Source organism: Pseudopipra pipra, chromosome 4 (assembly GCF_036250125.1).
Source record: "Pseudopipra pipra isolate bDixPip1 chromosome 4, bDixPip1.hap1, whole genome shotgun sequence".
Lineage (NCBI taxonomy): Eukaryota > Metazoa > Chordata > Aves > Passeriformes > Pipridae > Pseudopipra > Pseudopipra pipra.
The window spans coordinates 17581869-17608937 of record NC_087552.1 but is presented as its reverse complement, the minus strand read 5'-3'; the positions used below and the strand labels follow the sequence as shown (position 1 = coordinate 17608937).

Below are 27069 nucleotides of genomic sequence, written 5' to 3'. Positions count from 1 at the left end.
CGCTCTCACCGAGGGTGAGCGGCGACCGAGACTCACCCCCGGCCAGCCCCTACCCCACTCCGCAGGGGCGGTCCGGGTCTGCCGGCCGCACGGCTCGCCTGGGCGCTTCCAGCCTTGGAGAGGGGAGGGAAGGGTGGGAGGAGTGCAGGAGGAGGAGGGCGGGAAGGAGGTCCCGGCCGCCGCTCCCGCCGGGAGCCAGGGCGACTACATCTCCCTCCGTACCCCGGGCTTTCCGCCGGAGGGCGGGGAAGGGGCAGGGGCGGCGGCGGCGGACCGATGGCGGGCGGCGGCGGCGGTTGCCGGCGCGGGCGGGAGCAGCTGGAGCTGGAGCGGCTGGGCGAGGCGGCGCGGGCCGGCTCCTGCCCGCCGTCGCCGCCGCTCTCCGCCTGCTCGCGGCAGGCCTGGAGCCGAGACAACCCGGGCTTCGAGCCCGAGGAGGACGGAGCGGCGGCGGCGGCGGGACCGGTGCTGGAGATGGACGTGGAGTGGGGCAGCCGGGCGGCCGGCGCCGCGTCGTCGCTGGGCAGCGGTGCCGGGGGCGGCGGGCGGCGGGCGCGGCGCGGCCCCGCGGGGCGCGGCGGGGCCGAGGGGCTGGGCCGCCTCCCGGGGCCGCCCGACGGCGCCGCGCCCCGGAGAGTGGCCTGGGCCAAGCGCCTGGCGCGGAGGCTGCGAGGTGAGGGAGAGCCGCTGCCCCAGCCCCGCACCCCTGCGCCCTGACCCCCGCTCCCGGGCCCGTGCGGCGCCTGTGCCGCTTCCTGCCGGCTGGCGCTCGGGGGAACGCTTAGTTGTTCGTAGTCCCTTTTGCCTGTTGTCCACCCACCCCTTTGCTCCCTGCCCTCTTTTCCCTCTGTCCGTGTTCTTTTCTCATCGGTCCTTACGCCTCTCTGTGTCCCCCGTCTCTTCGTGCACATCCCCTTCCCGGTTATGCCCCCCCAGCACATGCAAATGCACCCGCAGCTCTCTCCTTTCTTTACCCTGGAGTGTTTAGACCTCTCTGCCTTCCAGCTTTTCCTCCTGGCTGCTTTTTGTGAAAGACGTTCCCTCATAGGGGAGGTTTAGTTTGGACGTAAGGAGGAATCCTGATTAGACATTGGAATGGGCTGCCCAGGGATGGATTGGAGTCACTGTCCCTGGAGGTGTTTAAAAAAAGACTGGATGTGGCACTTAGTGCCGTGATCTGGTTGACATGGTGGTGTTAAGTGATAGGTTGGATTTGATGGTCTCAGAGGTCTTTTCCAACCTAGTTGATTCTGTGATAGTTTCTGGATATATGTGGCTTTCTGACCCAACGCCAGGTCTTGGGAGAGTTGGAGAAGAATGCTTGTCGTCCTCTCTTTTTTGGCTTCCCCTGTCCTATAGAAGAGGTGTTTAGGACGGAATAGGATTCTTGGCGTGGGTTTGTTGGGAAGGTGTTTGATTCACTTTTGCTTTTCTGCACTATTGTGCAGTGCCTTGAAACTGCCCTCGATAGTCCGGAGCTGCCTGTTGATGCACAGCTGGGACCAGGGACATAGTTTGAAGTAAAACCGGGTGCACATTGAATGAGCATTTGAGGTGTTGTTCTGAGCTTACTGCATTAACTCTGCACTGAGCTGGCCTTGTACAGGGTTGATTTGACATAGCAGAGAAAATGGTGGATGGGGAGTTCTTTAGATTCAAGGTTGTGGGAACACATTGAAACCCCCCCCTTCCTTTTCAGAGAAGCTTAAAATGTCAGCATCAAAATGGGAATTTTAAACATAGCATTTAAGTGCCAGACAAGATCTTTAAAGTTACAAAGCTGCAGGAAAAGTAAACCCTATTTAGAAAATAGTTTCTTCTTCTAAAATGTGGACTTTCTGAAGGGGTGAATAGTATCGTTACTGGCTGGCACAGCATCAGCAGAACTATCAAAACAAACTTGATTTTAAGCAAGGATTTGTAAATTAGGCTATTGTATATCCTGTATGCCTTCTCTTTGATTTTTGTGTGCATTCAAAGATCATTTGCCATAAGGATTTCTTTGACTTCAGCTGTATTGCACCAAAACAAATCCCTCTTGAACATTGCAGTGTCTTAGATTCAAGTTAGACTTGCAGAGATTATGGAATAGAGCATGTTTTCAGTAGATTTTACTGGGACAATATTCAATGACCCAAGTCACTTCATAATAAGAGATCAGAATGACCGGGAAAAATACCAATAGTGATTGCATTATGTGTGAACTGGCACCACTGTGTTTTGGAGTCTTCAGTGGTGAGTTTCCTTTAGTCTGTTGCTATGTAATTGCCTGGGAAAGGAGCTGCTTCACGTGGAGAAAGTAAAGTCATCTTATAAAAATTCTTATCTAAGTAGACTATTCACATGCTCCCTTCATATTGGTTTTTGCCAAGAAGGAACCTGCTGTTTATGTTTTTAACTATGGTGAAAACCAGCAGTGTTTGTACATGAGGTGAGTGAGACTGAGTTAGTAATAACCTGGCATGAGTTGCTACTGTTGGTTCTCTGTCATGATTTGTGCAGTAATACTCTAAACAGATTACCCACACTAGGACTGAGTTTGGTGCTGATTTCTGAGCCCTTTTGAACCTGAAAGCAGAGCTTAATAACATGTCACTTGTGTAAAGTTAGGGTATTCACAGATGGAAAGTCTATCAGTCAGACAGACTCACTGCCATGAGCTACTGTTCGAAGGCTTGGTGAAATGATTTGTTAAATCATCTGTTTATCTGCATCTACAGCTTAGGGTTGTTTATGAGTGGAGAAAGAATGTTTATTTTTAGTATATTGTTTTTAGCAGTTGAGGTTTGTTTGTTTGTTTGTTTTTAAGCATATATATATATATTCATCTTGTTCAGCTGAGCAAGCAGCAGAGCCAAGAACTGGCTATTGGTGAAGCTGTGTGCTGTGCTGGGCAGAATGAGTGCAGCTGAGCCTTCAGTGGCATCAGCATCAAGCAGATGTTGCCAGCGATGTTCTTGCCCTGCTCTGATAGATGGATCCTCTGCCTGTCCTCCTGCATAAAAGCAATATATCTCTGGCTAGAATAACCAGTTTGGAAGCTGATGTGTGTTTGTAGCTTGAACTTCTAATTTCTGCCTCCAGGCTAAGAGGTGAGGGCCACTTTTGACCTGGTAGCATTGTGCGTCCTTTCAACTGCAATCTCTTCTCCATTGGGCATTAGCCAATTAATCAAATGTGTGTTGTATGGGGAGTGGTTGCAAAGTTACACATTCTTGCAATGCAAGAAGACAGAAAAATATTATCTCTAATGGCCATGGATCAGCTGCCTCTTGCAGTTTGAGACAGTCATTGTACACTGGTAGTATTCTATTTTTAGCTGTAAAATGAAAAAACTTGGACTCCTATTGTAGGAGTGTTTGAAGTGTATTTATTCCAGAGTGGTTATTATCCACAGTTTCTTTTGATTTCAGACCTGTCTCTATAGGCAAGTGTAGCTAAAGTTACTGTAGTAGACAGATTCATTTCTGGCTCTTTCATGAGAATGTTGCTATAAATTCATGGGCACAGTAAATGTCTGAGTGTGACTTTGGTGCTGTGGAGGCACTGCAGGGTGCCGTACTTGCCTGTGGCATAGGTAGCACCTTCTCTGAAAATGTGGTCACTGTGCTATGTAGTGAAAGTGCTGATTTCAAGCCTGACATTATCATAGGACACTGCAAGGATGACTGAGGTTTTAATATTGGAAAGAGCACTCCATAGTTCTTTTGACATTCCATGGATAACCATGAGGATCTCTGAAGACTGGATAATGATGTACTCAGTTTTATTTCAAGATGACTAGAGGAAAGTTAGCATAGATTTATTTAATGAAATTCCATCTCACTAGGCAGAACTCAACAAGAGGGATTAATCCTTTGGATATCACAAGTGATAGTGCTACCATGGCTAAACAAGTTGTCACTCTTTACTGAAGGATATTCAGTGACAGCTTACACTTTACTTGCTGTCAATAAGAAAAATGCAGAGAGGATTTAAGATGGGATAATGGGATTTTGGTAATTGCAACTGTTGGGGAAACTGTAGCAGAAGTCAATAAGTGAATAGAAAGTCAGCTATTTCAGACTACCAGTATTTTAGGTTCTTCTCTTTGTGGATTCTTTTTAGATTGTAACAAGAGTCTCTGTGAAGTGACTTAAGTCCCTCTAGTTTTGCAGATCTCTTCAGCAGACATCCCAGATGCTGAGAGGAGAGGAGGGGCTGACTATCCAACTCTATTAAGGAGAAAGTTATCAAAAGTTTTGATGGGTAAAAACAAGGTCTGCTTCCAGAGCCAGGCTGGAAAGATAATCTAGCCTGCCCTGCAGAGCTGTACTTGATTACTCAGAGCTGCCATGTCTTAATGTGTGTCAATACTGGCTATGTTGGGCATTTCTTGAAAGGTTTTCTTAGTTCTCATTCAATGAAGGTATCAAATATCTGTCCCAGTCACTCATGGATTGTTACTTTCATGAAGAATGCATCATGACATTTTTACTGCAGGCTCTGTACCCTACTAGGGAGCGTGAGCTAAGGATTGTGAGACTGTGTTTTGTTGTTGTTTTCAGACAAAGCGTCTTTGTCTGAGGGTCACTTTCCTTTCTTTCTCCCAGTCTCATTCTTTCCTCAGAATTTCTGGGCAGTCAGGTTAGTTAGTGACATGTATCTTGGCCTGAGCTCTTTCAGAACTTAGGACTTTTACATAAATCTGAATTACTTTATATGCTTCTGTACCTTAGAAACTTGGCTTTATGATTATAAAGGCATATGTGTATATGTAAGTACATATACATTATATATATTACATATGTGCATTATATATATTACATATATGTATGCATATGTATATAAAACATCATATATGTGTGTAAACAGAAAGATTTCAATTTCCTGTGTAACAAACTAGACTTTTTACTGTACAATGAAATTTCATCTATTTTTTTATCATTACTTTTTGGCAACTCTTCTGAGTTTATATACTCTTGAAGTAAGCCATTTGAGATACAGAATGAGTATGAGAGATTGTTAGTTGCGGCACTGTTTGATAAATGAATTACATAGATTCTGTCAAAAAGTTGATGAACAGTAAATTTATATAAGGAAACAAAATGTTCTTGGTGCTTGCAGCATATTGTCAACTTAAATCCAGCACTGTTTACCTCCACTATTCTTGATGCATCTAAATCAGTATTCTCATAAGGCAAAAAGGGGAATAATATATATGTTGTAAAAATGTAACAGCTAATGAAAGCTTCAAGTTGGCTGATGGGCAAATTCAGAGTTCATTTAACACAAAGATCGTTATATGATCTCTGGTGTGGTTTGGTTGGGTTTTTTTCTTCACATGTAACTTTCTGCCAGTCTTTGCTGACTTGACTCCTGACAATAGTCTAATATGACAGAGTTTGAGTTTGCAAGCTTTCTGCTTCTGCTCACCACATTTCTTATTGGTGAGTAATGTACTGACAGCCAGGACTTGGCTTTCTCGCCAGCTTAGCTCACTGGCTCTTCCAGCCTTTTCTTTCTCTCGTCCGTAATGTTTTCCTGCCTCTATTATGAGGGTTGCTAGTGCAACGTAGTCCTGTGTTAGAGGCTGAGTTTGTGGAGTTCTTTATTATTAGTAACTCTGTAAGTGTTCCTGGATTTGTGTTTGTGTTTTCAAGAATGACCTAATGGGGAGGATTTGGCATTCTGTGTAGTAAAGTCGCAGTCTTTATATGTAACTTTTCAAACTTGGCTTTAAAGAACAGCTTTGAAAAAGCTCTCTTATTTTGGGGCTGACACTAGTGAAGGTTATAAGTTACTAATTAAGGAATGTGAACAAAGATTAATTCTAAGACTGTTAGTGCTCGCTGTGCCTATGCAAGAGAATTTTACTTGTTTACCTCACAACTTAAAAGTGTGGTAGCTGAAAGGCTTCTTTCTTTTTTTCTTTTTTCTTTTAGAAACACCTAACATTTTTTTCTGAATAAACCTTATATTTGCAGGTCGAGGGAAGAGCTTCTTATTCCCATCTCTTTGTTAGCAAACAAAGGTCTGCCACAGGCAGATTAGCCCTTTGTCTTGGTTTTACAGCAGTGGTTGCAGATCGACTGAACTCTTGCTTCATTGACAGCTTTATAATGTGTTTTGGCTGTCCCTTGTTGCTGTTCCATTTGACTTCAAATTACTGTGGTATGTTTGATGGATTCAAGATTTTTTCCTAGGGAGTTTGAGGTTACTTCATTTCCATCTACTGAGAACATAAGGGGTGTTTTGAAAGGTTGGCTGTTTAAAGCACCTGAAAAGGGTGGAAGTTTAGTGTGGTTCTGTAAAAATGAATTTTTATTTTTATACACTTTCTCTCTCACCATAAATTAAAGTCAAATTGCCTTGCTTTATTTAGGCTTCAATGAAGAGAAGTTCCCTGAAAGTGGCAGTTCTGATCTGAGCATCAGCAGCTGTTTTCACCTTTTTTTTCTGTTCTGTATTAGGCATAGGAAATAAGTATGGTGGTTACTGTGTTTTTGTTTTAAGATGGTTGTTTTTTTTAGGGACTCCATTTAAAAGGTCCTTTTGCTTTTCAGTTACCCTTTAGGAAGGAACCTATCAATAGCTTCTCTTACAGTGTCTACTTGAGAATGTCAAGTATGATATGAAGTGAGTGGCAGGCAGAAACAGTTCAGCTAACACTGTTGCTCAATTTGACAGCTTAGATGGGAGTTGCTCATTTAGGCAGCTACTAGTGTTTAAATGATAACTCTTTGTTCTGCAGGGAAAGAAACTGTGTAGAAATGCTCACCAAGATCCTTGCTGTGTCTCTGTTGAACATGCCTTGCCTATCTGGGAGAGGAAGGTTATGATTTGGGTGTTTTTAAAAATATGTTTGACTCATGTATCCTCCTGTCACATGGAAAGTTAGTTAAGACTACTCATAAAGGTTTGATAATGGACATGCATTTTCACAGAATCACAGAATATACTGAGTTGGAAGGGACTCACAAGGATCATTGAGTCCAACTCCTGGCCCTGCCCAGGACCATCCCCAAGAGTCACACCATGTGCCTGAGAGTATCATCCAAATGCTTCTTGAATTCTGTCAAGCTTTGTGCTGTGATGACTGCCTGGGATCTAACAATGCTTTTCATGTAAAAAAAAAAACCCAAACAACCAAAACCAAACCAAAACAAAAACACAAACAAACAAACACAAACCCCCAAACCAAAACAAACAAAAACCAAAACAAAACAAAAAAAAGAAAACTAAAAAACCCCACACCCAAAACACTACACTTCCATTTCTTGAAGGATGGCTATATCTCTGTGTGTCTTTATATCCTTGTATCTATCTTCATGCCATGTGGTCTTAAGTGAGAGCACTTCTGGCAGATCTGCAGATTCTGTTAGAGTTCTGCTGAGCTGTTCCTAAGTTGTTGTGGTATCTCATGAGTAGCTAATACTGCCTTGGGCCCCATTCAGTCTATGAAAGAAATTGTTCTTACTTAAACTTACCTCAGTTTAAAATCCACAGAAGAACCTGCAGCAGACGTGACAAAAGTTAAGCTTTCGACAGCACTTATTATGTTGCTTGTGTGTCAAATATCAGACATCTGGGCACATCATTATATATGTTTTCCTTTTAAGGTCTGTGGGGGACAAGACTCATGGAAGAAAACAACACCAGCAGAGAGCGATATCTGAAAAGCATTTTACGGGAGTTGATTACTTACATGGTTTTCCTTGTGGTCTTGTGTGTCTGTAAGTACCATTCAGCACTAATGCATCCAGTTCTGCACTATCTCCTTGCTGTCTGTGATTCCAGAATGAAGGTTGTTTGAGGTAGGAGAAGAATTAATGAGCAGATGTCAAGGCAGATATTTGGAAACAAGTATTTCTGTGCATGGGTTATTGCTCGAGATTGAAAACACTACAACTTTCTGTGCCTTAACAAGTTTGGAATCCTCAAGCAGGATGATAATATTCTTTGGTTTTAGAGAGCATTTTTTTATTGTATTACCACATTGCAGTGTAGTGCTATGCATTTTGAAGTCACTGAATGGAACTGATAGATATGAAGAGGAGGACTAAGTCATCTAGGGCAAATCATTAGATTAAATCACCAAGTTTCAAATTCATCACCAAGCTTATGTCCAGATCATTCTAAGAATAATATTTCTTTCTAAGTAGCTGGAAAGGCAGAGATAGTGCTGGCAACTTAGAAATATCTGATAATCTGTATTTACGTGATGTTGGATGTTTCAGTACTCAGGTGTATATGGATCACAGCTGGAGACTTCTGTGACTTAAGTGTGTCATTTGTTTTGTTGTTTTGATACCATATGAAGTATCATAACATTCTAGAACACAGAACAGAGTAAAATTCAATCTACAATGCAAGAAAGAACCCACTATGGAGTCATGAAATAGATGTTTTATTTGGTCGCTAGGGAGAACAACAGCAAAATCTGTATGCATCGAGTTAGTGCATCTTTGGAAAGCTGATATGTTTCAGTTCTCTAGGTTTTAGTGTGGGCAGTTCTGCTCTAAATGGCTGAGATATCAGTGACAGTTAGGTTGTTTATGATCAGCTGTAATACAAGAAGGTGATGAGGGAATCTTGGAGCAGAAAAGCAGATGCAAAATTACAATGGTAGACTGACTGAGAGCAAGTCTGCCCTGCTTGAATGTAGTAGAAGTACTAAAAGCCTCAAACTTTATACCATTGACAAAACTGTTTTGTTGTTGTACTGCAAACCTGTTTATATACTAAATATCATGGGTTTTTTTCCTCCATGAGTCCATTAACAATGCTTAGTGCAGGTTTATGAAGTAACGTAAGACTGCTTGAGGCTGACATGCTGTGCCACCAAGAGAGGTGTAGCATTAAAATGAAATTGGTTTCAGTGGGAGAAGTTTGACTTATAACAGGCTGTTAACTGTTTTGCTACAGGAAAAGATTTTTTGGAAACAGAATAAAGGAAAAATGTAGTGTGTTAAATATCTAGAGATATTGCTAACTCATTAGTATTTTTTAAGTGCTATCCTTTTTATTTTACACATAAGCAATAACTATAGGACAGTCTGGTCTGTCTGGTCTGTCTGGTCTGTGGCTTGGCATGCTCTAGGAGAGAGCTTTCCAGTGCAGGCTAAATTCTGTGGGTATTTCTTGTTCCCTTGTGTTTTTGAGAGTACATATTTAGAGAGAATCCAGGTATTGCACAGTCATGTGATAGATTCCATGTGCCACAGCAGAACTCCATTAAAAATAGTTCTTATTCTGTGGTTGCTAAAGAAAACATTTTATAAAATTGTCAATACTGACAGCGATTATTCATTTTAGGCGTAATCTTTCAGACTCCTCTGAATTTTAGCCTTAAAATGGTTATAAGTATTTATAGGCAGTAACCATATCCACACCAGAGACTATTGTCTCAAGCCATCTTGGCTTTGTACATCATTTTATAATTTATACTCTGTGCTCCTCATCCAAATGCTTGGCCCAGTGGGAGGAAAAGAAGTAACATGCGGTCATTTATTTCCTGTGCAGAGTTTCTCTTAAAAGGACTGCACATCTGGGGTGGAGGTTCACTGCCTAACCATAAGCTGCCAGTGTCATTCCCAGGGCCCTGCAATATCCTGATTGACTGTCATTAACTGCTCAAGCAGGGCATAGTTCTCCTGAGGGCTTTGTGTCATCCACACTGGTTCTCTGTGCATGCCTTGGATAGCACAAGTCACCTAAGAAGCAGTAGCTGCTTCTCTTCAGGCTGCTGAATCATGCCTATGTTTTTCTTGAGGTTAGCTTTTGTAGAAGTATTAACAATAGAATGAGGTGTGGGAAGGAGAAGAGAGTATTTTAAACTGATCAATCATTCTATCTTCGCTGCTTTTTGTATTTCAGTAACAGTTGACAGATAAATGGTGCTTGATGTGGATTTTGTTTTGGTTTGAAGCTTAAAAATTCCAGTACAAAATATGTACAAATACAGTCTGATGTATTCAAAGCAGAACAAAGTACCTTTTTTTGTTCTTTTTCTTTTCTTCTCTTTCCCTCATTCCTTTATCTCTCACTCCTTACCGAATCTTTTGCAGTGACTTATGGGACGGTGAGTTCCAGTATGTACTATTATACAAGGGTTATGTCGCAGCTCTTCCTGGAAACACCTGTATCAAAAACAGAGAGAACTGATTTCAAAACTTTGTCCACCATGGATGACTTCTGGAAGGTAATCTAAAACCAAGTTTTTATCTCTCTGTTGTTGTGTTTTGCTTGTCCTGTCATGGCCTCTAAATTTAACTGCAGGATCTTATTTTCTAACGTGGTAGGGTTTGTGCAAGAAGATCTATGTGCACAATGTCAAGGCTATGGAACAAAATAGGCCTTTGATATGTAAAAGTTTAGAACACAGATCATGCTGGTGGGGCAGGGTGGGGCAAGGTGGTGGAATGTCTTTGGAGGACAGGTAAAGTAAGGCCTTCTGTCAGTAAAATTATCTACTGCAATTCTAACACCTCCATGGAATGAAGGCCTATAAAAACAATGCTGGCAACGTGCCAAATAAAATTCTGTCATCCTCCACAGTTCACAGAAGGCCCTTTGCTCGATGGTCTTTACTGGGAGATGTGGTACAACAACAAAACCATGGCAGAAAACAAAAGCTTCATTTATTATGAGAACCTGCTCCTTGGGGTGCCTCGCATTCGGCAGCTGAAAGTCAGAAATGGTTCGTGCTCAATACCTGAAGATTTAAAGGATGAAATCAAAGACTGCTATGATGTCTATTCTGTAGCTAATGAGGATACTGCTCCTTTTGGACTTCGAAATGGAACCGCGTACGTAGTATTCCTGTAGACGCAGACTTTTTTCCTTATTTCCTGACCTGGCTTATGCTGAATTACACACTGAGTCACTTGGCAGAGGCAACTTTTGTATGTTCTGTCTGTAATGCCAGGTAAATGTAGAGCAGCTGCCAGTTCTGCTCTTGGAGAAACCTTCCAGACTTGGAGAGGACTGTGCTCCTGATCCTGTTGAGTTCAGGAGCTGTCCCTGTGCCATCAGTAGCTGCTGTGCATGGGAGACATGCTGCATTCTGAGCGCAGCACCGCAGACCTCACCTGTTCTGGTATCACAGATTATGTTGCTGCAGTGGGTTTCAGCGAGTTGTCTTCCCTGGCTAAAATCAGGAATAACACTGCCCCTCTTGGAGGATGATTTGTGAGTTGAACTGTAAAAGGTTTTGGAGGTGGAATGTAACTATGTAAATGCCAGTTTCTTTGTTTCCCTGAGGACAGAAATTCTGTGTGAGTGGGTTTCGTAATTAATATACTTGTGACACATCTTTTTATCTTAATTTTATTGTGTTTGTCAAAAGAACTTTTTTTTCTCTGGGGTACATCAAAACTTTTAACTAGCACCTCTTAAAGCAGCTTTAAGTAACTGATACAGGGTTTTTGGTCAGGTTTTGTTGGTTTCTGTTTTGTTAATTTTAAGTTGAAGGTGGGAAGACCAACGTGTTCTGCTTCACTTACTTTTGAACTAGTTGGACATATACCAATGAGAAGGATTTGAATGGGAGCAGCCACTGGGGCTTGATTGCCACATACAGCGGGGCTGGTTATTACCAAGACCTCTCGAGGACCAGAGAAGTGACAGCTCTGCAGATTGCTAGCCTTAAGAAGAACCTGTGGCTGGACAGAGGGACCAGAGCAGCTTTCATTGATTTCTCCGTGTACAATGCAAACATCAACCTGTTCTGTGTCGTCAGGTATGAACAGAACCACAGCAGCATTCAGTTGCACAGCGTGGGTTGTAGACTTGGGGTTTTCTTGTGATTGCTTTGTTTTAGGACGTGGGTAAGCGTATGTTTTGTATAAAGGAGACAGACGACTGCAGTGACGTGCCTCCCTGCCGCAGAAGTGAGACTCCACATGGTGTCTGCACTCACCATCTGGAGGCAGTCCTGGCTTTCCTGATGCCACAGCGCTTTGGGTGCAGTTTGCAGGCGACTCCTCTCGTGAGTCGGCTTAGTCAAGTAAATACATGGGTATACAGCATCAGTCTTTAGTTTAGACACCATGAAGCAGATAGAAATGAAAACAAATCTCTCTGTTTTCTCACTGTTCCTAGAAAGCTTTGGGTTTTACTCAAAATTGAGCATGGTCATATTTACACCTTTGTGTGGTATCTTTTCTGAATCATATGTGGTCTTGTTTCCATTATTTAAATAGTTATATAAATAAAACCAAGTATCTTTTAGTAGTGCTTTTCATCAGCTCTGTGTATATTTAAGTATTTTCTTCTTTGCCTTTCTTTAAATGCAGGTTGTTGGTGGAGTTTCCAGCAACTGGAGGCCTTGTTACGTCTTGGCAGTTTCAGCCAGTGAGGCTGATTCATTACATCTCCACTTTTGATTTTTTCCTGGCAGCCTGTGAAATGGCATTTTGTCTTTTTGTTCTTTATTATATGGTGGAAGAGATTTTAGAAATTCACATTCACAGACTGCGCTACTTCAGAAGTCTTTGGAATTGCCTTGATATCCTTATCATTGTGGTAAGTGACCTTTATAATAAGGCTGAACTTGCTTTCTAAAATGCGCTTTGTGGAAGACACTGGTGACTCGGTATTCCTATTGTGGGTTTAAGGGATAGGACTGTCTTTAGGAATGATACTTACAGACTATTAGGCTGCTCAGTCTGAATAAGATTTTTTTAGTCTGTGTTGTAATGTTGGTGTGTTTTGCAAATTCAGTTGTTCTGTCTTTAGTGGTTTCAACCTTTGCGTCCTGGTGCAAAGTTAGAGTGTTTGTCCATCATGCTTTTCAGGTTTTGTCTGTAGAGGCGTAGCCATTATCAGAGGTAACAAACTTGCCCTCTGTTGTATGTATCTGATACAGACTAATGCACTGGCTTTCAAGTAAGAAAATCATCCACTTTAAAGTAGTGATTTGCATTTCGAGGAATGGGACTGGGATTTGAATGTGTTTGCAAAGAACCACAAAGAGATTTATTGTGGTATTAAATACTCACCAGCTAATACCAAATTGAAGAAGTGTCTCAAACTTGTAGACTGCTAGCAGCTGTCAGGTCTGCTTTCTTGGTTCAGTGGACAGTGTTGCACATCAGTAATTCTTGGTGTAGCAGAAAATCTGAGTTTTGGATTTGAAGCTACATAATATAATTCTCTCTGGACTCATGTCAAGCTGTTCTTACCAAAAGTATACAAAGCCAGAAGTGCTGAAATAGTTCCAGTCCCACACTCGTTTTGTATCTTCAGGCTTGGATAAATCAAAGGTTTCAAGTCTTGAATTTAGTATCTGTAATCCCGAGAAATCATACTTGCATCACAGTGCTTTTTAAATTTCGGAGGATGTTTACATGAAGTGTGTGCTGTTTGTTATACTTAATGGTGGGAGCAGGAATAAGATCCTTGGCTGTTACAGTCAGTGAAGAGTGTTCAAGTGTGAGTGTAAAATTCATTCACACAAAGGATCAAAATTCTACGTTTATACCTTGCCTGAGGGGCATTAAAAATTTTAGAATTATGTACCTATGACTCTGCTTACATGATGAAGTGTTCACTTGCACTAATGAACGGCACATTTGCAGAGGTCAAAGCAAGAACCTTACCTGTACGGTAGAACTGCAGCTTCTCTGCTCTAGCTTGTTCTGGGCAATACTGGGCAGTCTGTACTCTGGAGAAACTGTAGTGCCTTTTTGGCTACTGCTGTCTTTCTGTTCTTTACTCTTGTCACTTTTGTGGTTTTGAATTGTCATATTTCCTTCCTTATATTTTCTTCTCTGTGACAGCTTCACTTTTCTGAGACTGCCAGGTGTCACTCTCATCTTGTCCTTTGACTCTGACAAGGAAATGACTTCCAAATCTTCACTCCCAGACTATTTATCTGTAGTCCAGGACTATAATGATTTTCTTGTGAAATGCATTTCCTGATATGTTCAGAAATTGTAGTTTGGATCCCATGTCAAACAGCAGCTACCGGGCTGGTAAATGACTCCTGAGTGAAACCTGGCCCCTCCAGCTGCCTGGCTCTGAGCACTAGTGGGATTGGTGATCAGAGGGGTTGACCCTGAAGGACTCTGAGAAGTTTATATAAGTGATTTTTTTGTTTTGTGTTCCCTAGGCTCTGTGCAATCTCTTTTCTGTTTGAAACTTTATCTTTGTAGTCAGGACACCTTGAAAACAGTATTGTTTGCTTTTACTCAAAGCTCACTTTATGGTATAAATGTGCTATAAATAACATAAAGTTATATATAAATAACATGAAGTTCCTCATATCCTAATATTTTCTGACGGATGTGGCTAAAACAAGTTGGTTTAAAATTCTAATCACCTTTTGTAAATTTGTACATTTCTTTTGCACTCAGCTTTCTGTGGTAGCTGTAGGAATTAGCATTTACAGGACATCAACTGTTGATATGCTCCTGAAGAAGCTGCTGGAAGATCAGAACTCATTCCCCAATTTTGAACCTTTGGCGTATTGGCAAATGCAGTTCAACAACATTACTGCAGTCACCGTGTTTTTTGTCTGGATTAAGGTAACTCTAACACACACATCCTTATTCTAATGTTAGAATGTAAGCAGTATTCTGAGTTTCTCATGATACATTATTTGAGTTTTAGTTGTGTTTCTCCTAAAATTGGTCATGCAAGAAAGTCAGAACACAGGGTTAACTTCTTGCAGATGAAAAGCAAGGTTGTAATTTGCCACAGGTTTAGTCAGCTCTTGTTAAAATCTGGATTATATAGTCAGTGCTAGTGTTTTGTCAGCAAGCACAGGAAATGTTTTTATTATTTGTCGATTGCTAAGTCAGTAATTCTTACTGGGTACTGCTTTATCCTAACCCGGTTAAACCATGCCCATATCATTTATTCCAAACTTCTGAATCATTAGAAGAGTTGGTAAAGCTAATCCAATTAATTTGAAAACTCAATATATATATTGCTTTAGTTAAAAGTAACTTCTCCTTTCCAGTGATGCTTCTTTTCATGCCTATACTCATTTTCTGCCCTCTATACATATAAAGTTGCAGAGGAACATTTAGTTAATAAACAGGGGAAATGTGAGATCAATGATAAGTGAATTTCAACTCCGATGCTTAGATTCATCAAGCAAGTTAGCTAGTCTCTTACTGTTTCATAAGAAAAAGTTACATCTAATTTTTGCATCATAGTTAAGTAAAGTGGCTCATTACAAGAAGTAGTGATAAACTGCAGAGTAACAGAATAATGCAGTTTGAAGGGGATCTTGGGAAGTCTCCTTCAGCCACCTGCTTGGAGCAAATCAAAGCTGTGAGATCTGCTTTTGTTGTATTTTACTACTTCATATCTAGCCATCTTCACTGAAGATAAAGGTGGATAAACAGGCTTTTGTAAGTGTTTTGGTAATGCTGTTCTGAAGCCAGGGTGCCAAATACAGAAATGAAAAAAAACCCACACCCAAACAAGAAGTCTGCCTTCTCAAGCAATTTTCCTCATGTTTCAAGCCTCAGTGATTTTAGGAAGTGATGTATTTCTAAACGTAAATTAACTGACTTTGTCTCCAAGCATATCCAATAAGACATCTGATGTAAAAGGCAGGAGAGCGATTGTGTTGAGAAATTGTCTTCCTTGTCTTTACAGGTTTTTCTTGGTTTTTTTTCTTTTAACAGCTTTTCAAATTTGTTAACTTCAACAGAACGATGAGTCAGTTATCCACTACCATGTCTCGCTGTGTCAAAGATGTCATTGGCTTTGCTATTATGTTTTTCATTATTTTCTTAGCATATGCTCAGTTGGCCTATCTTGTCTTTGGCACTCAAATTGATGACTTCAGCACTTTCCAGGATTGCATGTAAGTACAGGTATAAAAAATGCAAAGAATTTCCCAGTACATTGGTAAATGGATCTGCTTGCCTTATCAGAGGTGAATCCTTACGACATCCATCTAAATAGATAGCTGCAGACATATCACTGTTGATGTAGCCCAGTAGCAAATGCATTTTTTTATAATTTTTAGCTCAGAAAACGTTTTTGCTGTGAGATTAAAAATATGCTGTCAGATAATAGTCAGATCAGTGAGCTAAAAATGGCAGGTTTTCATTGGTGGAAATGACATGGTTTTTACAGCAGTTGGTCACATTCTCAGACAAAGCAATGACTCCATGTTCAGCAGTTACATGCTTACAGAAATGTTGGGTGCATAATAAGGCTGTGCTCCTGAATAGTGTTTGTAGTTGGTTGACTCAAATGGCGTCTGTCTTAGCTAACCAGAACATTTGTAACCATCTGCTGGAATGCAGAAGAGCGACAGGACTTAATATAAGGTTGTTAATAATTTTTTCCTTTATTGATTTGCTACAACATAACCTGATTGTAACTGAGGCAATTAACAGGTTGTTCAGTAACCAATTCCCCCTGCCCCCTAATAGAGACGTGGAAGAACTTGAAATAAGCTGATTCTGCTGTAAAATGCCAAACCTCTTCCAGCCTTGGCACTGTCCAGACAATTTTAGAGGGAAAGGGTTGGGATTGTATGTATGTGAGAGAGATGGTAGTGGCTCTTCAGGCTCCATAATGGTAATCATTGGTTTGCTCTGCTTCTGTTGCCCCCAGGCAACTGAAAAGCAGAGGTAACCACCCTGCTTTTGTTCTGAGTGTGTGGCATCTGACCATGAGTTTGATCATGCCTAGAGATGGACTTGAGAACTGGTTATTGCAGTGCCTGGTAAAGTACTAGAGTAGTGCAGACCTCTCTGCAGCCCATCAGTCAGACTGTTACAAAAAAGTAGTTTGAGTATCCTTTCACAGCTCCAAAAATGTTTTCTTCAACTCCTGGATGTGTTTTGTTTTTTTAAGATTTACTCAGTTCCGCATCATTTTGGGAGACTTCAACTTCACAGAGGTTGAAGAAGCTAATCGAATTTTGGGACCAATTTATTTCACTACATTTGTGTTCTTTATGTTCTTCATTCTTTTGGTATGTACACTTTGTTTATGGGGGGTGGGCAGGTGGCTATTTTTGTGTTGCTTTTTCTTTGATTCCCACTGCTACTTGGGACTTTTTGTGATAATGGTGAGTGTGTGGCCCATGTAGGAGCCTGAATTTTACATGGCTGGTTACACACTCTTTCATTTTTTGCTTCATTTAAAATAGATTTGCATCGTATGTTTGTTGTCATTCCCATGTAGTGTTCCACTTGGTGTTTTTTTAATTTTTTTTTCTTATTATTATTGTGAAGAATTTTATTTCTAAAATCTGAATAGTGCCTGGTTGGCATACACAGCAAACCTGTATCTTTTGTTGAAAAGTACCTGTAGTAGCTGTACAGGCTGTTGGTTCATAAAGTTGGTTCATGTGTGACTGGCTGTGTTTACAACAGCCTGGTTCATGCATGCAACACACAGATCTTCTGCTAGAAGAGCCTAGTTCATCAGCAGTGCAGCAGGTTTCAGAAATCCAGGTTTGCCACTCTTCTATCTTCTTTTACTTCTCAAGGGCAGAGTAGCCCCTGTCTTTCTCCCCTTCCCAATGCAGATTACCTGTACAATTTTCAAAGAGCCTTCAGCTTACCTGAGAGGCAGCATGTAGGCATTGCTGGCAAATCAGTGAGTGTATTGTGAGTGACTACTCATCTTTTGTATACTCTGTTAATACTAGTATTGAATCCATATTACAGTCTTACTGATAATTTATACAACAAAATAGAGGGAAGAGACCTCTCTCTTAGAAACCTAGGATACCAATAAATTAATTTTTTTATGTCAATACAACTGGAAAGCTCTGGTATCTTCTACCTGGATGTACTTTTCAGTTAGTTTGGTACTAACAATATATAGTAATTTTATTTCTTATGATAGCACCAGATGGAAGCTGTTATCTGAGCAGGAAGCTTCAGATCATTCCCCAAACTGTGTGTGTTTTGGTGATTTGATAAGGCGTCAAGTATTAGAGCAGGATTTTACTAACCTTACATCAGTCCTGTATCATCATAACTTTCAGAGTTATTTAATGACCCTTGGACTTAATGAAGCATTCTATTATTTTTATTATTATTTGAAATGATGAATGGCATTCAGATTTAATTTGTGGGAAAAGACATCATCTTGGATGTTTGCTACTAAGGAAGCAGAGAATCTTAAGTGTTCAGTGAGATGGACCAGTAGCCAGTAGAAAAATAACATGGGTCTCTCTGGCCAAAGAAGCAAATGAGGCAAGTTTTGTGTTTGCTTTGTAGTGCCTCACAAATTCCAGAGGAACAGCATCTTAAGTGTCCAGTAAGGGAAACAAATATTTTTTTCTAAGGGGCAGCAGAACTGTGAAGTCACAGCAGGTTATCCAAAATACTGTCTATCATTTGTGTGCTTATTAATATCTGTACAGCCTCTCGTTTGGCTTGGAATGATATGTTGATGTCAGCCCCTGGAGACCAGTCTGAGACACGGAAACTAAGTTAGGGAAGATGGGTAAAAAGCATCAACTCTTAATGTTGGGCAGCTGAAACCAAAATAATCAGTAGTCAAGTTACCTCTTACTTCTCTGGTGTTGGGCAAGAATGCATGAAGAATACAGCACTGGAAGATTGTTCTAAAGCAGGTTTTTTTCAGTCCATGAGGAAAGAGAGGTTTAACACAGCCTTTCTGAATGAGAGTGGCACGTTGAACATGCCAGTAAATTTAGTAGTTCTTCTTGAACATGAATGTACAACTTGCAACTCAGTGATGTTTACTCCATGTCCATTAGGAACCTTTCAGTAATGACAGCATGGCTCAAGTCAGTTATATGCTTGCTACAGTAGTGAGGCCAGTATTTTCTCTTTTCTCTGAACGAGTGACCAAGCTCTTTTCAGAGTTGATGCCATACATGCCAAGTGTAGTGTCTGATTTTAAGCTTTTTGGTTTTTATCTTTAGTGTGAAATGCCAACAGAGCTGTAACTAGAAAAGAACCTTTTGCTTGTGCTGTTTATTGCAGGATGAGTAGTTAACTTGATTCCTCGGGCATTTTTGTTGCCAGCTGTGTTGCCTTGATTGATTCATAGTTGTTACCCATGTAAGTTTGGCCTTGCCAGGTAAAGGGCCAAACATACATATAACACTAAACAGGCTTGGTTTATTGCCTCTGCTGTGTGTAGGTGTGAAGCCTCTCTAGAAATTAATTCTCCAGTTATATTAATAACTGTCTTGATTAAAAGTTGTTATACTGCAGCACACATTGTATTTCAATATCAAGCTATTGATGTTAGTGCTTTTTAAACACCCCACCATTTTCTCCTGGACTTTAAAAAAAAAAATCATATACAGGTCTGCACATGTATAAAAAATTCATGTATAAGTCATAGGAGCAGTAGGGCTCAGACTTGTTGAAATTTCAAATTGGGCTTTTTGATTTCTCTTGTGAACAGAACATGTTTTTGGCCATTATCAATGATACATACTCTGAAGTCAAGTCAGACATGGCACAACAGAAGGCAGAAATGGAACTGTCTGACCTTATCAGAAAGGTAAAAGTAATGTTTTGTTTGTTTGATGTCTTATTACTCTCATCTGAACTTATTTCATAAAATGCTACATAAACTGTACAGAGTAAAACTGGCAGCAGCTGATGAAAATACACATCTTTTAAAATAAATGAATCTGAGTGGAGTGTAAATTAACTGAATAAAAACTTTCCATCACAATGTATTTTAGTCACCTGAGACTTTGCTTAGAATGATCAGCCTACTGAGTATGACATAGGATTTTTCTGTCTGGATACATACAGAAATATTGAACTGATGAAGCTAAACTGGTATTTGGGACAGTCACAGAATTCAGATTTACTCCATTTCAGAAAATAAGACGAGGCAGATCTTGACTAATATGCTGGGAGCTCCCAGAAGCAGCTGTCAGTAAGGTTGTTGAATACAAAGTTGGGAGCCTGACCTAAATCCTAGTTGAGGAAAAACATGTGCACATGCATGTGCTCTGGCATGGATGCAATGCTGTGCCATGGTCAGAAATGTCTAAACGCATCCTCAGCATGACCAGCAACACAGACTTTTATTAAACTTGTTATTAGAACAGAGCAGTGAAAAGTGCTATTATTTTTGGATGAAGATTCTTTTAAAAGTCATTCTTACAACTGAAGAATGAGAGATAAGCAAAATGACTGCAGCAGGTTGTACCTTGCAGCATTATTTAAAACTGTCAGGAGCTGCCAAAGGTGTCTTTGTGGGACAAAATACTCCATTCCTACTCAGTAATTGAATTGCAAATTGAATGATGAAAGCCTTACCTCTGACCGCAAAGGTATTTAAATGCTGAAATAAAAGATGGATAAATTGGAGGAAGAGACAAATTCTTGCAGGACTTTTGGAACACACTGAATGATTGTATAGCTGATTTTTGTAATAAAAAAATTATTAGAAATCAAATCTTAACATTTCATGACAAACACTAAAATTTCACTTTCTCTTTTAGGGCTACAACAAAGCCATGATCAAACTTAAACTGAAGAAGACTACTGTTGATGACATTTCAGAAAGTCTGAGACAAGGTGGAGGAAAACTAAATTTTGATGAACTCCGGCAAGATCTAAAAGGGTAAGGGAGTTCTTACTGCTTGTCTTGAGTAGTATTCCCAGAGATATGTGATCTTAAGATTTTGATGTGATTTTTCTTCAGCTTCTGTGGCATGGCAAGACTACACTAATAAAGACACATGGCCCCTGCAGTCTGCACTGTCACTGGTGCTGCTGCATTGGGGCAGCATCCCTCATTAGAGAAAGGATTTGGAGCTCTAGGGCCCAACCTCTTTTTGAATTTCCATGTTGTGGGGGAAAAAGTTCTGAGGAAACAAAGATTTAAGACCTTTGAGGAAATGGTAATGTTTCCGTCAGACCACTGAAGAAGTTTGTGAACAGGCAGGAGTCCAGGGAAAGGGAACAAATCAAGGAGGTATGGAAGGGATAGTTGGCAAGGAGCAGGGTGCAGTGTAGGGGAGATTGGTGCTATAAACTAATGAAAGGTGAGGAGCAAGGGTTTTTTTCTCCATGTTGTGAATTTGTAGACAATGCTGGGATCAGTCATGACTTTGTCTTGGAGATGAAAGTCTGTCTGAAATGAAGTGTTTTCTAATACTCAAGATTCTTTCAGCATCTGAAAAATGGAAAGTAAGGGAACTGCTTTTACTGCCTTTTCAGGAAGGGGCACACAGATGCAGAGATTGAAGCAATATTTACCAAATATGACCAGGATGGGGACCAGGAATTGACAGAGCATGAACATCAGCAGATGAGAGATGACCTGGAGAAAGAGAGGGTGAGCTCAGCATTAGGACTGCTGTGCCACCAGCACTGTCTGCCAGTCTGCTCCCTGTGCTGTTTTGCTGCCTCAGAAGAATCCTCTTGTTGCCCTTCACATTTGCTGTCATCCCTGGCTGTCTGACCAGCACTGTGAAAAGGCACAGGGGAGCTGATGGAGGGCAGGAGCTCTTTGACCTTGTCACCACCATATCCTCCATGTACAAAGTGAAAGTTTTTACATCTTCTCTCTCTCTGGCATGTGTTTTCACAAAGGAGGATTTGGACCTGGATAGGAGCTCTCTGCCACGTCCTCTGAGCAGCCGCAGCTTCCCCCGGAGCTTGGATGACTCCGAGGAGGATGAGGATGAAGACAGTGGACACAGCTCCAGGAGAAGGGGCAGCAGCTCTAGTGGGGTCTCCTATGAGGAATTCCAAGTGTAAGTTTATCCTTCTGAGGGGGACAAATCCGCATGGTGGATTTGGGGTTTTGGGTTTTTTTCCTTGTGGGTTTTCTCCTTTCCATTATTATAGTATTCTTTCCTGTAACTCTGAGTATTAAATTATTAATAGAAAAAAGTGTTATGTTTTTGTGGTGCAGAAGTTGCACCTTTTAGTAGCTTTCAAATAATATCTAAACTGGAAGTGCTTTAGAGAGCCTCATGGGAATTGGTTAGAAAATGAAAAATTAGAATAAACAATTTAAAAAAAAAACAGCAAAACCCCTCATGTCCTTAAAACCTGGTCATTGAAAAGACAGATAAAATGATCATATTACAATAACACTAGAAGACTTTTCTGTTTTTTTAAGTAGTAAAACCTCGAGGTTTTTCTAGGTTCAGTGAGAACTTCAGCTGTTGTTTCTAATAAGATTAAATTACTTGTGACCGTGTATTTCGTCTGAAATGATAGATCTCCATATGAATTATAATGATACTAGATGAGTAAAGAACTATGTAACTGGAACAAAAAAATTTTTATGATGATGCCCTAAAAGCAATGAAAACAGAGAGAAATATGTACTTCTTTTTCCATGTGCTTTTACCCCTGTTCTATCTTCGTGCTCTAGTGTACGTTGTCCCTCCTGGACAGTAGGACTCGTTTGTGGGAAGTCAGATGGGCTCTTGAATAAAAATGGTGTCTCATCCTTATCTGCTCTGTGTGTTGACATGCTAGAACGATGCTGACTGGGAAATGTCAGAGTCACTGAAGCTCCCACTTGTTGCCCTCAGACTCATGAGGCGGGTCGATCGCATGGAGCATTCCATCGGCAGCATTGTTTCCAAGATCGACGCGGTGATTGTGAAGCTCGAGGCAATGGAGAGAGCCAAGATAAAGAGGAGGGATGTGTTGGGAAGACTGTTAGATGGAGTGACAGAGGTAAGGAACCCACTCTCTCCAGTCTGGTCACAACTTGCACGGCTTCCTTACTGTTAGCACTTCTTCCTAATGCTTGGCTGGGGAGGGAGGATTGAAGGAGTGTTGGAAAAGGTGAGGTGGGTGATTTGGCAGTGGCCAAGTGATTCCACTTATGTGTTAGGAAAACATGAAATTTAAAACATTAAATTTTGAGGGCATGGTCCAAGATTCAGGTATGACAACCTGTCTTATAGCAGGCCTGTGTCACCATTTAAACCCATGATATTCAGTAGTTGCTGAAGTTCATCCCTTAGTGTCTGTAAGCATTAATACAATTTTATGGACTGTTAGTCTTGGGGATCCAGCCCAACAGGCCCTGCCTGTTCTTATTCTCCCATGTTGCTTCTGGGATTGTGTGTGGCAGGGGGAAGCAGCTCATTTCTGCCACCAGGGTTACCTGACTTCTATTGCTTCCCCTTTCACCTTCTCTTTCTTGGGGGCCTTTTGGAAGTGGATGGTGGGAGAAACATGTTATTTCTGTGGATGCTGAAATCTGTCAGCTTCCTGATGGGAGCAAGAACATGCAGAAGAAGGCTGTCAGGAGGTGGGTGTTATCAGGAGGACTGTCTTGGTGGGTTATGTAGGTCAGACTTGCAATTGCCCTGTCACAGATATGGTGATCCTGGGTGTTACTTGTTCTTGAGGTGGAGCTTCTTCATGGGTGTGCTCTTCTCAGTATATTTTACATTTCTAGAGGTGGATTTAAATACAAAAAGTGTAATACAAATTGTGCTTTCCTAAGTGAAGGTGACAAGCTGGGCATAACATCACTGGAAATAAAACGATTTACTGTGGTAACTGTGTTTCTCCAGTGGCCTGTGGAAGTACTTGAGTGGTGTAAGAATTTCCCATTGGATTTTGCTTAGCCTGTAGTTTGGAAGCTGCGCTTCCAGCTTGTGTCTTTTAATGTGTTTAGGATGAAAGACTGGGCCGTGACAATGAAATCCACAGGGAACAAATGGAGCGACTTGTGCGAGAGGAGCTGGAGCGCTGGGAGTCGGATGATACTGCATCCCAAATGAGCCATCGATTGGGAACACCACTTGGACTGAACGGCCAACCTCGTTCGAGGAACTCCCGGCCATCTTCTTCCCAGTCAGATGGTATTGATGGGGGAGGAGGAAATGGGGGGAACAACATCCACATGTAGGATTAACTTCATCGGTGATTGCAAATGTTTCAGGTCAGTATTCAGCCAGCAAATACACTACACTGTTTCCCAGCATGAGGTGATCATTCTGATCAGACCACTAAGGACAAGTTTCGCTGGTGGGCAAAAGTAAATATTCTCTTCGTAAGTCATTTTCAGACCTTTGTAAGCCATGTGTCATGTTTGGGTTACCAGCAGTGAGACTGTCAGCCCTGGAAACAAAAATGCAGGAAACAGAATGGATATCAGGTGTGACAAAATCTACCGGGACAGAAATTTGATTCCATACATGTATTAGGGGGAATACTTTCATGAGGGCTGCAAGCATCAGACAAAATAACGTTCTGTGGGCAGCACTCTAAAATGAAAGGCTATGAGTCTTCTGCTTTCCCTTGGAAAATATGATTTTTAAATTATTTTAAAAGCAAATTTTAAAAGAAGATGGCATCAGTTTATTTTCTAATTCGTTATAACAGCTGACAGTTTTCAAAGAGAGAAAACCACTTTTTTTTTTTAAATTTGAGTTGCTATCTGATTTTCTGAGTTATTCTTGGTGTACCAACATTTTACCTAACATTTTCCTGTTTCTGAGAAGTACTACATTTCTTTAAAAAGAAGAAAGTGCACTTAGTTTGTACAACTGTAAATTACATAATTCTGTAGTAGAAACTGAATACATTATAATTAGCATTTCAGAAGTAATATTTGAGAGCTGCCTCTTCACACCCAACTAACATAATAATTTTCAGCTATGTTGCAAAGTGTCCATTTTTTAATGCCATGTTTTCATGATTTAAGTGTTCCTGGGATAAATATTGCAGAGGTTCTAGGGCAAATATGGCTACTTTGCAGAAAATATATTATTTACAAGCACACAAAATTCAAAAACACTAATTCTTCTGTGGGTGTGGGAAGGGGGCAGAGAAGTTGCTGACAGCTGGGAAAATCTGATCATGTGCTATGTGAAGTTCTAATAACATCTCAGCTCTGCAATCTGTATTTACATTTAACGGAAGCGCTTGTAAAATTATTAGGTACATTTCTACATATGCTTTTCTGCTGAGGTGCAACACACGATTCCTTTGGGAAAGATGCTTGTAGTATGATCACAGATTTTTAGTATTTAATTTCCTCTGTTTCCTGTGTCATAGAAGCTTTGTTTTTGAAAGGAGATGCGACATTGAAATTATGTTGGTTTCCTATAGAAAGCATTATAGAAATATAGAAAGCAGTGTTTGGAGTTTTGCCTAGCAACATGTTTCCATACATCGAATGCTGGTTTAGGAGGGAGGTTGTCAATGGTGCTTTTTTCCTGAAGATGGCAGTTGTCTTGTATTTAAAGACTTAGAGTTGGTGAAAAGGATAACGGGAAGCTACACAATCAATTGCATCTTAGCTATTAGTAGGGTATATAGGGGAAAAATGCCTATTTAACGAAGTATAAGTAGCACATATTACATTATGTTTGTTGCCTTTTGTTTCAAAAAGCAGTTGTTGCCCGGGTTTAGCTCCTCATTCTTGTGGGAGTACTGCTTAGGCAAAGCTTACATGTTCCATATATTCTGCACTGACTGGATGTGCAGTGACTCAGACTGCCTTTCTTCTAACCAGAGAATTTGCTAAAACTAAATAGACTTCGTGCCTTTCCCTTTTTTGAGTTTATGAGAAACCATATGCACAGAAACGTAATTAATGGAAGGCAGAACAGGAGGAAATTCAGTGGGGATTGGAATTTCATAGTAGCCTTTTGTAGAGAACAGAATTATGTGGGAAAACAGGTTGTGATTCTTGTGAAGTGTTTTTTTCTTTCTGTGGGTTATTTTGTCTTGTACTAGTAAGAAATTCATAATCTTCCACAAGAGTTCTCATCAATTTGCCAAAACAGCACAGTGGGTAGGGCATATGTATGGAATGAAGACACTCGAACTAAGCTCTGTCTTCCCTTGATTGATCAAATCTTTGGACCGCAGAAATCTTTCTGAGAAAACTTTTCAGTGTTGAAGTGGCATTTCTGACTTCAAACAAACAAACCAAAAAGAAGCACTAGCTGTACACATGGCCAGCTGGTGTGCAAGGAAAATACCAAAGCAATTTAAACATACAGAGGCTTATCTTTATATTCATATCCAAAATGTGTAGTGTATTGGTATGTGATGTGATTTACAGCTTAAACTTTGAGGCACACTGACCAATTGCATGTGTGTAATATGTAATTGGTGTTGGGTTTGTAGGGTCAAGGGTCTAAATGCTATGATAGTATTTAAAAATCAATGACTCGGGCCAAATGACTCAACTTGAATTGTCCAGCAATCAGCTGGGATCTTAAGGGTACCCTGTGTTGAGGTTTGTGCCTGTGGCCTGTCAGTCATGGGGCATGCAGAGGTTTATGGCAGCAGGGACTGAGGAGTGTGCAGAAGTGATCCAGTGGTCGCTTTTGGTGAGGCAGGGCCTTCCTGGGGGAAAAGAAAGCACACTTAGACCTGTCAGTATGGTTTTGCATGGGCTTCCTGTAAAAATGTATCTTTCAAAATGTAAATTCATCGTTTATTTGTACTATATGTTTATTATGAAAATGTCTGCATTCATAGCTTTATTTGTTGAGATGTATTTCTGTAACGTGTCGTTACTTAATAACAAACTTCATCTTGAAGTGCAATAAGTTCTCATGGGGTACCCCTGTGTGTTGACAGTGGGCCTTGCAGTAAGTGCATTGCCACTTGAAAAGTGTTACAAATATTTTTTAATACATCTTTCAATTTTAGATTATAATATCATTTGTTACTTATTAGAACAGTAAGATTTTTGCATAGTAATATACAGTGTTTGATCTTATTAGGAAGCTGTTAATTATGCAATTCTTCTACAATGAGCAAGAATGGATTGATCTGTAAAACTGAGCACTTTACTTCCTAATAAACATTTTATATTCTCTATAAACCAAACATTGTGCCCTTTGCTTGGTTTGTTTATAATGGAACATGAGGAATCCTACATTTTATTTGTGTTACTTTTATCTCATACCTTTATTCTCAGATTACCTAATAATGTAAAAAGGAAGTACAGGGTGATGATGAACAAGAGGACAGGGCTGATCCTGCTGCTTCATTGCCCAAACAGTTCTTTTTTTTTTTTTTTTAATGCTTCATTTCACATTTGTGTTTCTGCAAATGCACAGCTGTTTTCTGCTATTTCAGGTAGCAGCTCTGACTGCTGGTAACTGTCTCTTCATTACTTCACAGTAACTGTGTGAGCTAACTCTTTTTTTTCTCT

At 40.6% G+C, this 27069-nt stretch overlaps 1 protein-coding gene across 2 annotated transcripts; it reads left to right on the top strand.

Annotated features, from left to right (window-relative positions):
• Positions 1 to 150: 150 nt before the first annotated feature.
• Positions 151 to 26741, top strand: PKD2 (polycystin 2, transient receptor potential cation channel). 2 transcript variants are annotated; one of them, XM_064651804.1, is made up of 15 exons: positions 166 to 673; positions 7602 to 7715; positions 10050 to 10183; positions 10540 to 10790; positions 11498 to 11722; positions 12279 to 12507; positions 14340 to 14510; positions 15624 to 15805; positions 16810 to 16930; positions 19354 to 19452; positions 20411 to 20532; positions 21132 to 21249; positions 21507 to 21670; positions 22463 to 22610; positions 23566 to 26741. In XM_064651804.1, exons 1-15 carry the CDS (start codon positions 277 to 279, stop codon positions 23797 to 23799), a joined length of 2709 nt encoding a protein of 902 aa, XP_064507874.1. In that variant the 5' UTR covers positions 166 to 276; the 3' UTR covers positions 23800 to 26741. The 2 variants fall into 2 exon arrangements, with proteins under 2 accessions (XP_064507875.1, XP_064507874.1); XM_064651805.1 differs by lacking the exon at positions 23566 to 26741 and having other exon boundaries at positions 151 to 673; positions 22407 to 22504.
• The last annotated feature ends 328 nt before the right edge of the window (positions 26742 to 27069 follow it).

What these genes read in the sequence shown, in the direction of transcription:
- PKD2 (XM_064651804.1), top strand. Translation starts at nt 277, where the DNA reads ATGGCGGGCGGCGGCGGCGGTTGCCGGCGCGGGCGGGAGCAGCTGGAG. An exon ending in GGACTTCGAAATGGAACCGC is followed by an intron (nt 10,791 to 11,497) that starts GTACGTAGTATT and finishes CTTTTGAACTAG; the next exon opens with TTGGACATATACCAATGAGA. An exon ending in AGCACTTTCCAGGATTGCAT is followed by an intron (nt 15,806 to 16,809) that starts GTAAGTACAGGT and finishes TGTTTTTTTAAG; the next exon opens with ATTTACTCAGTTCCGCATCA.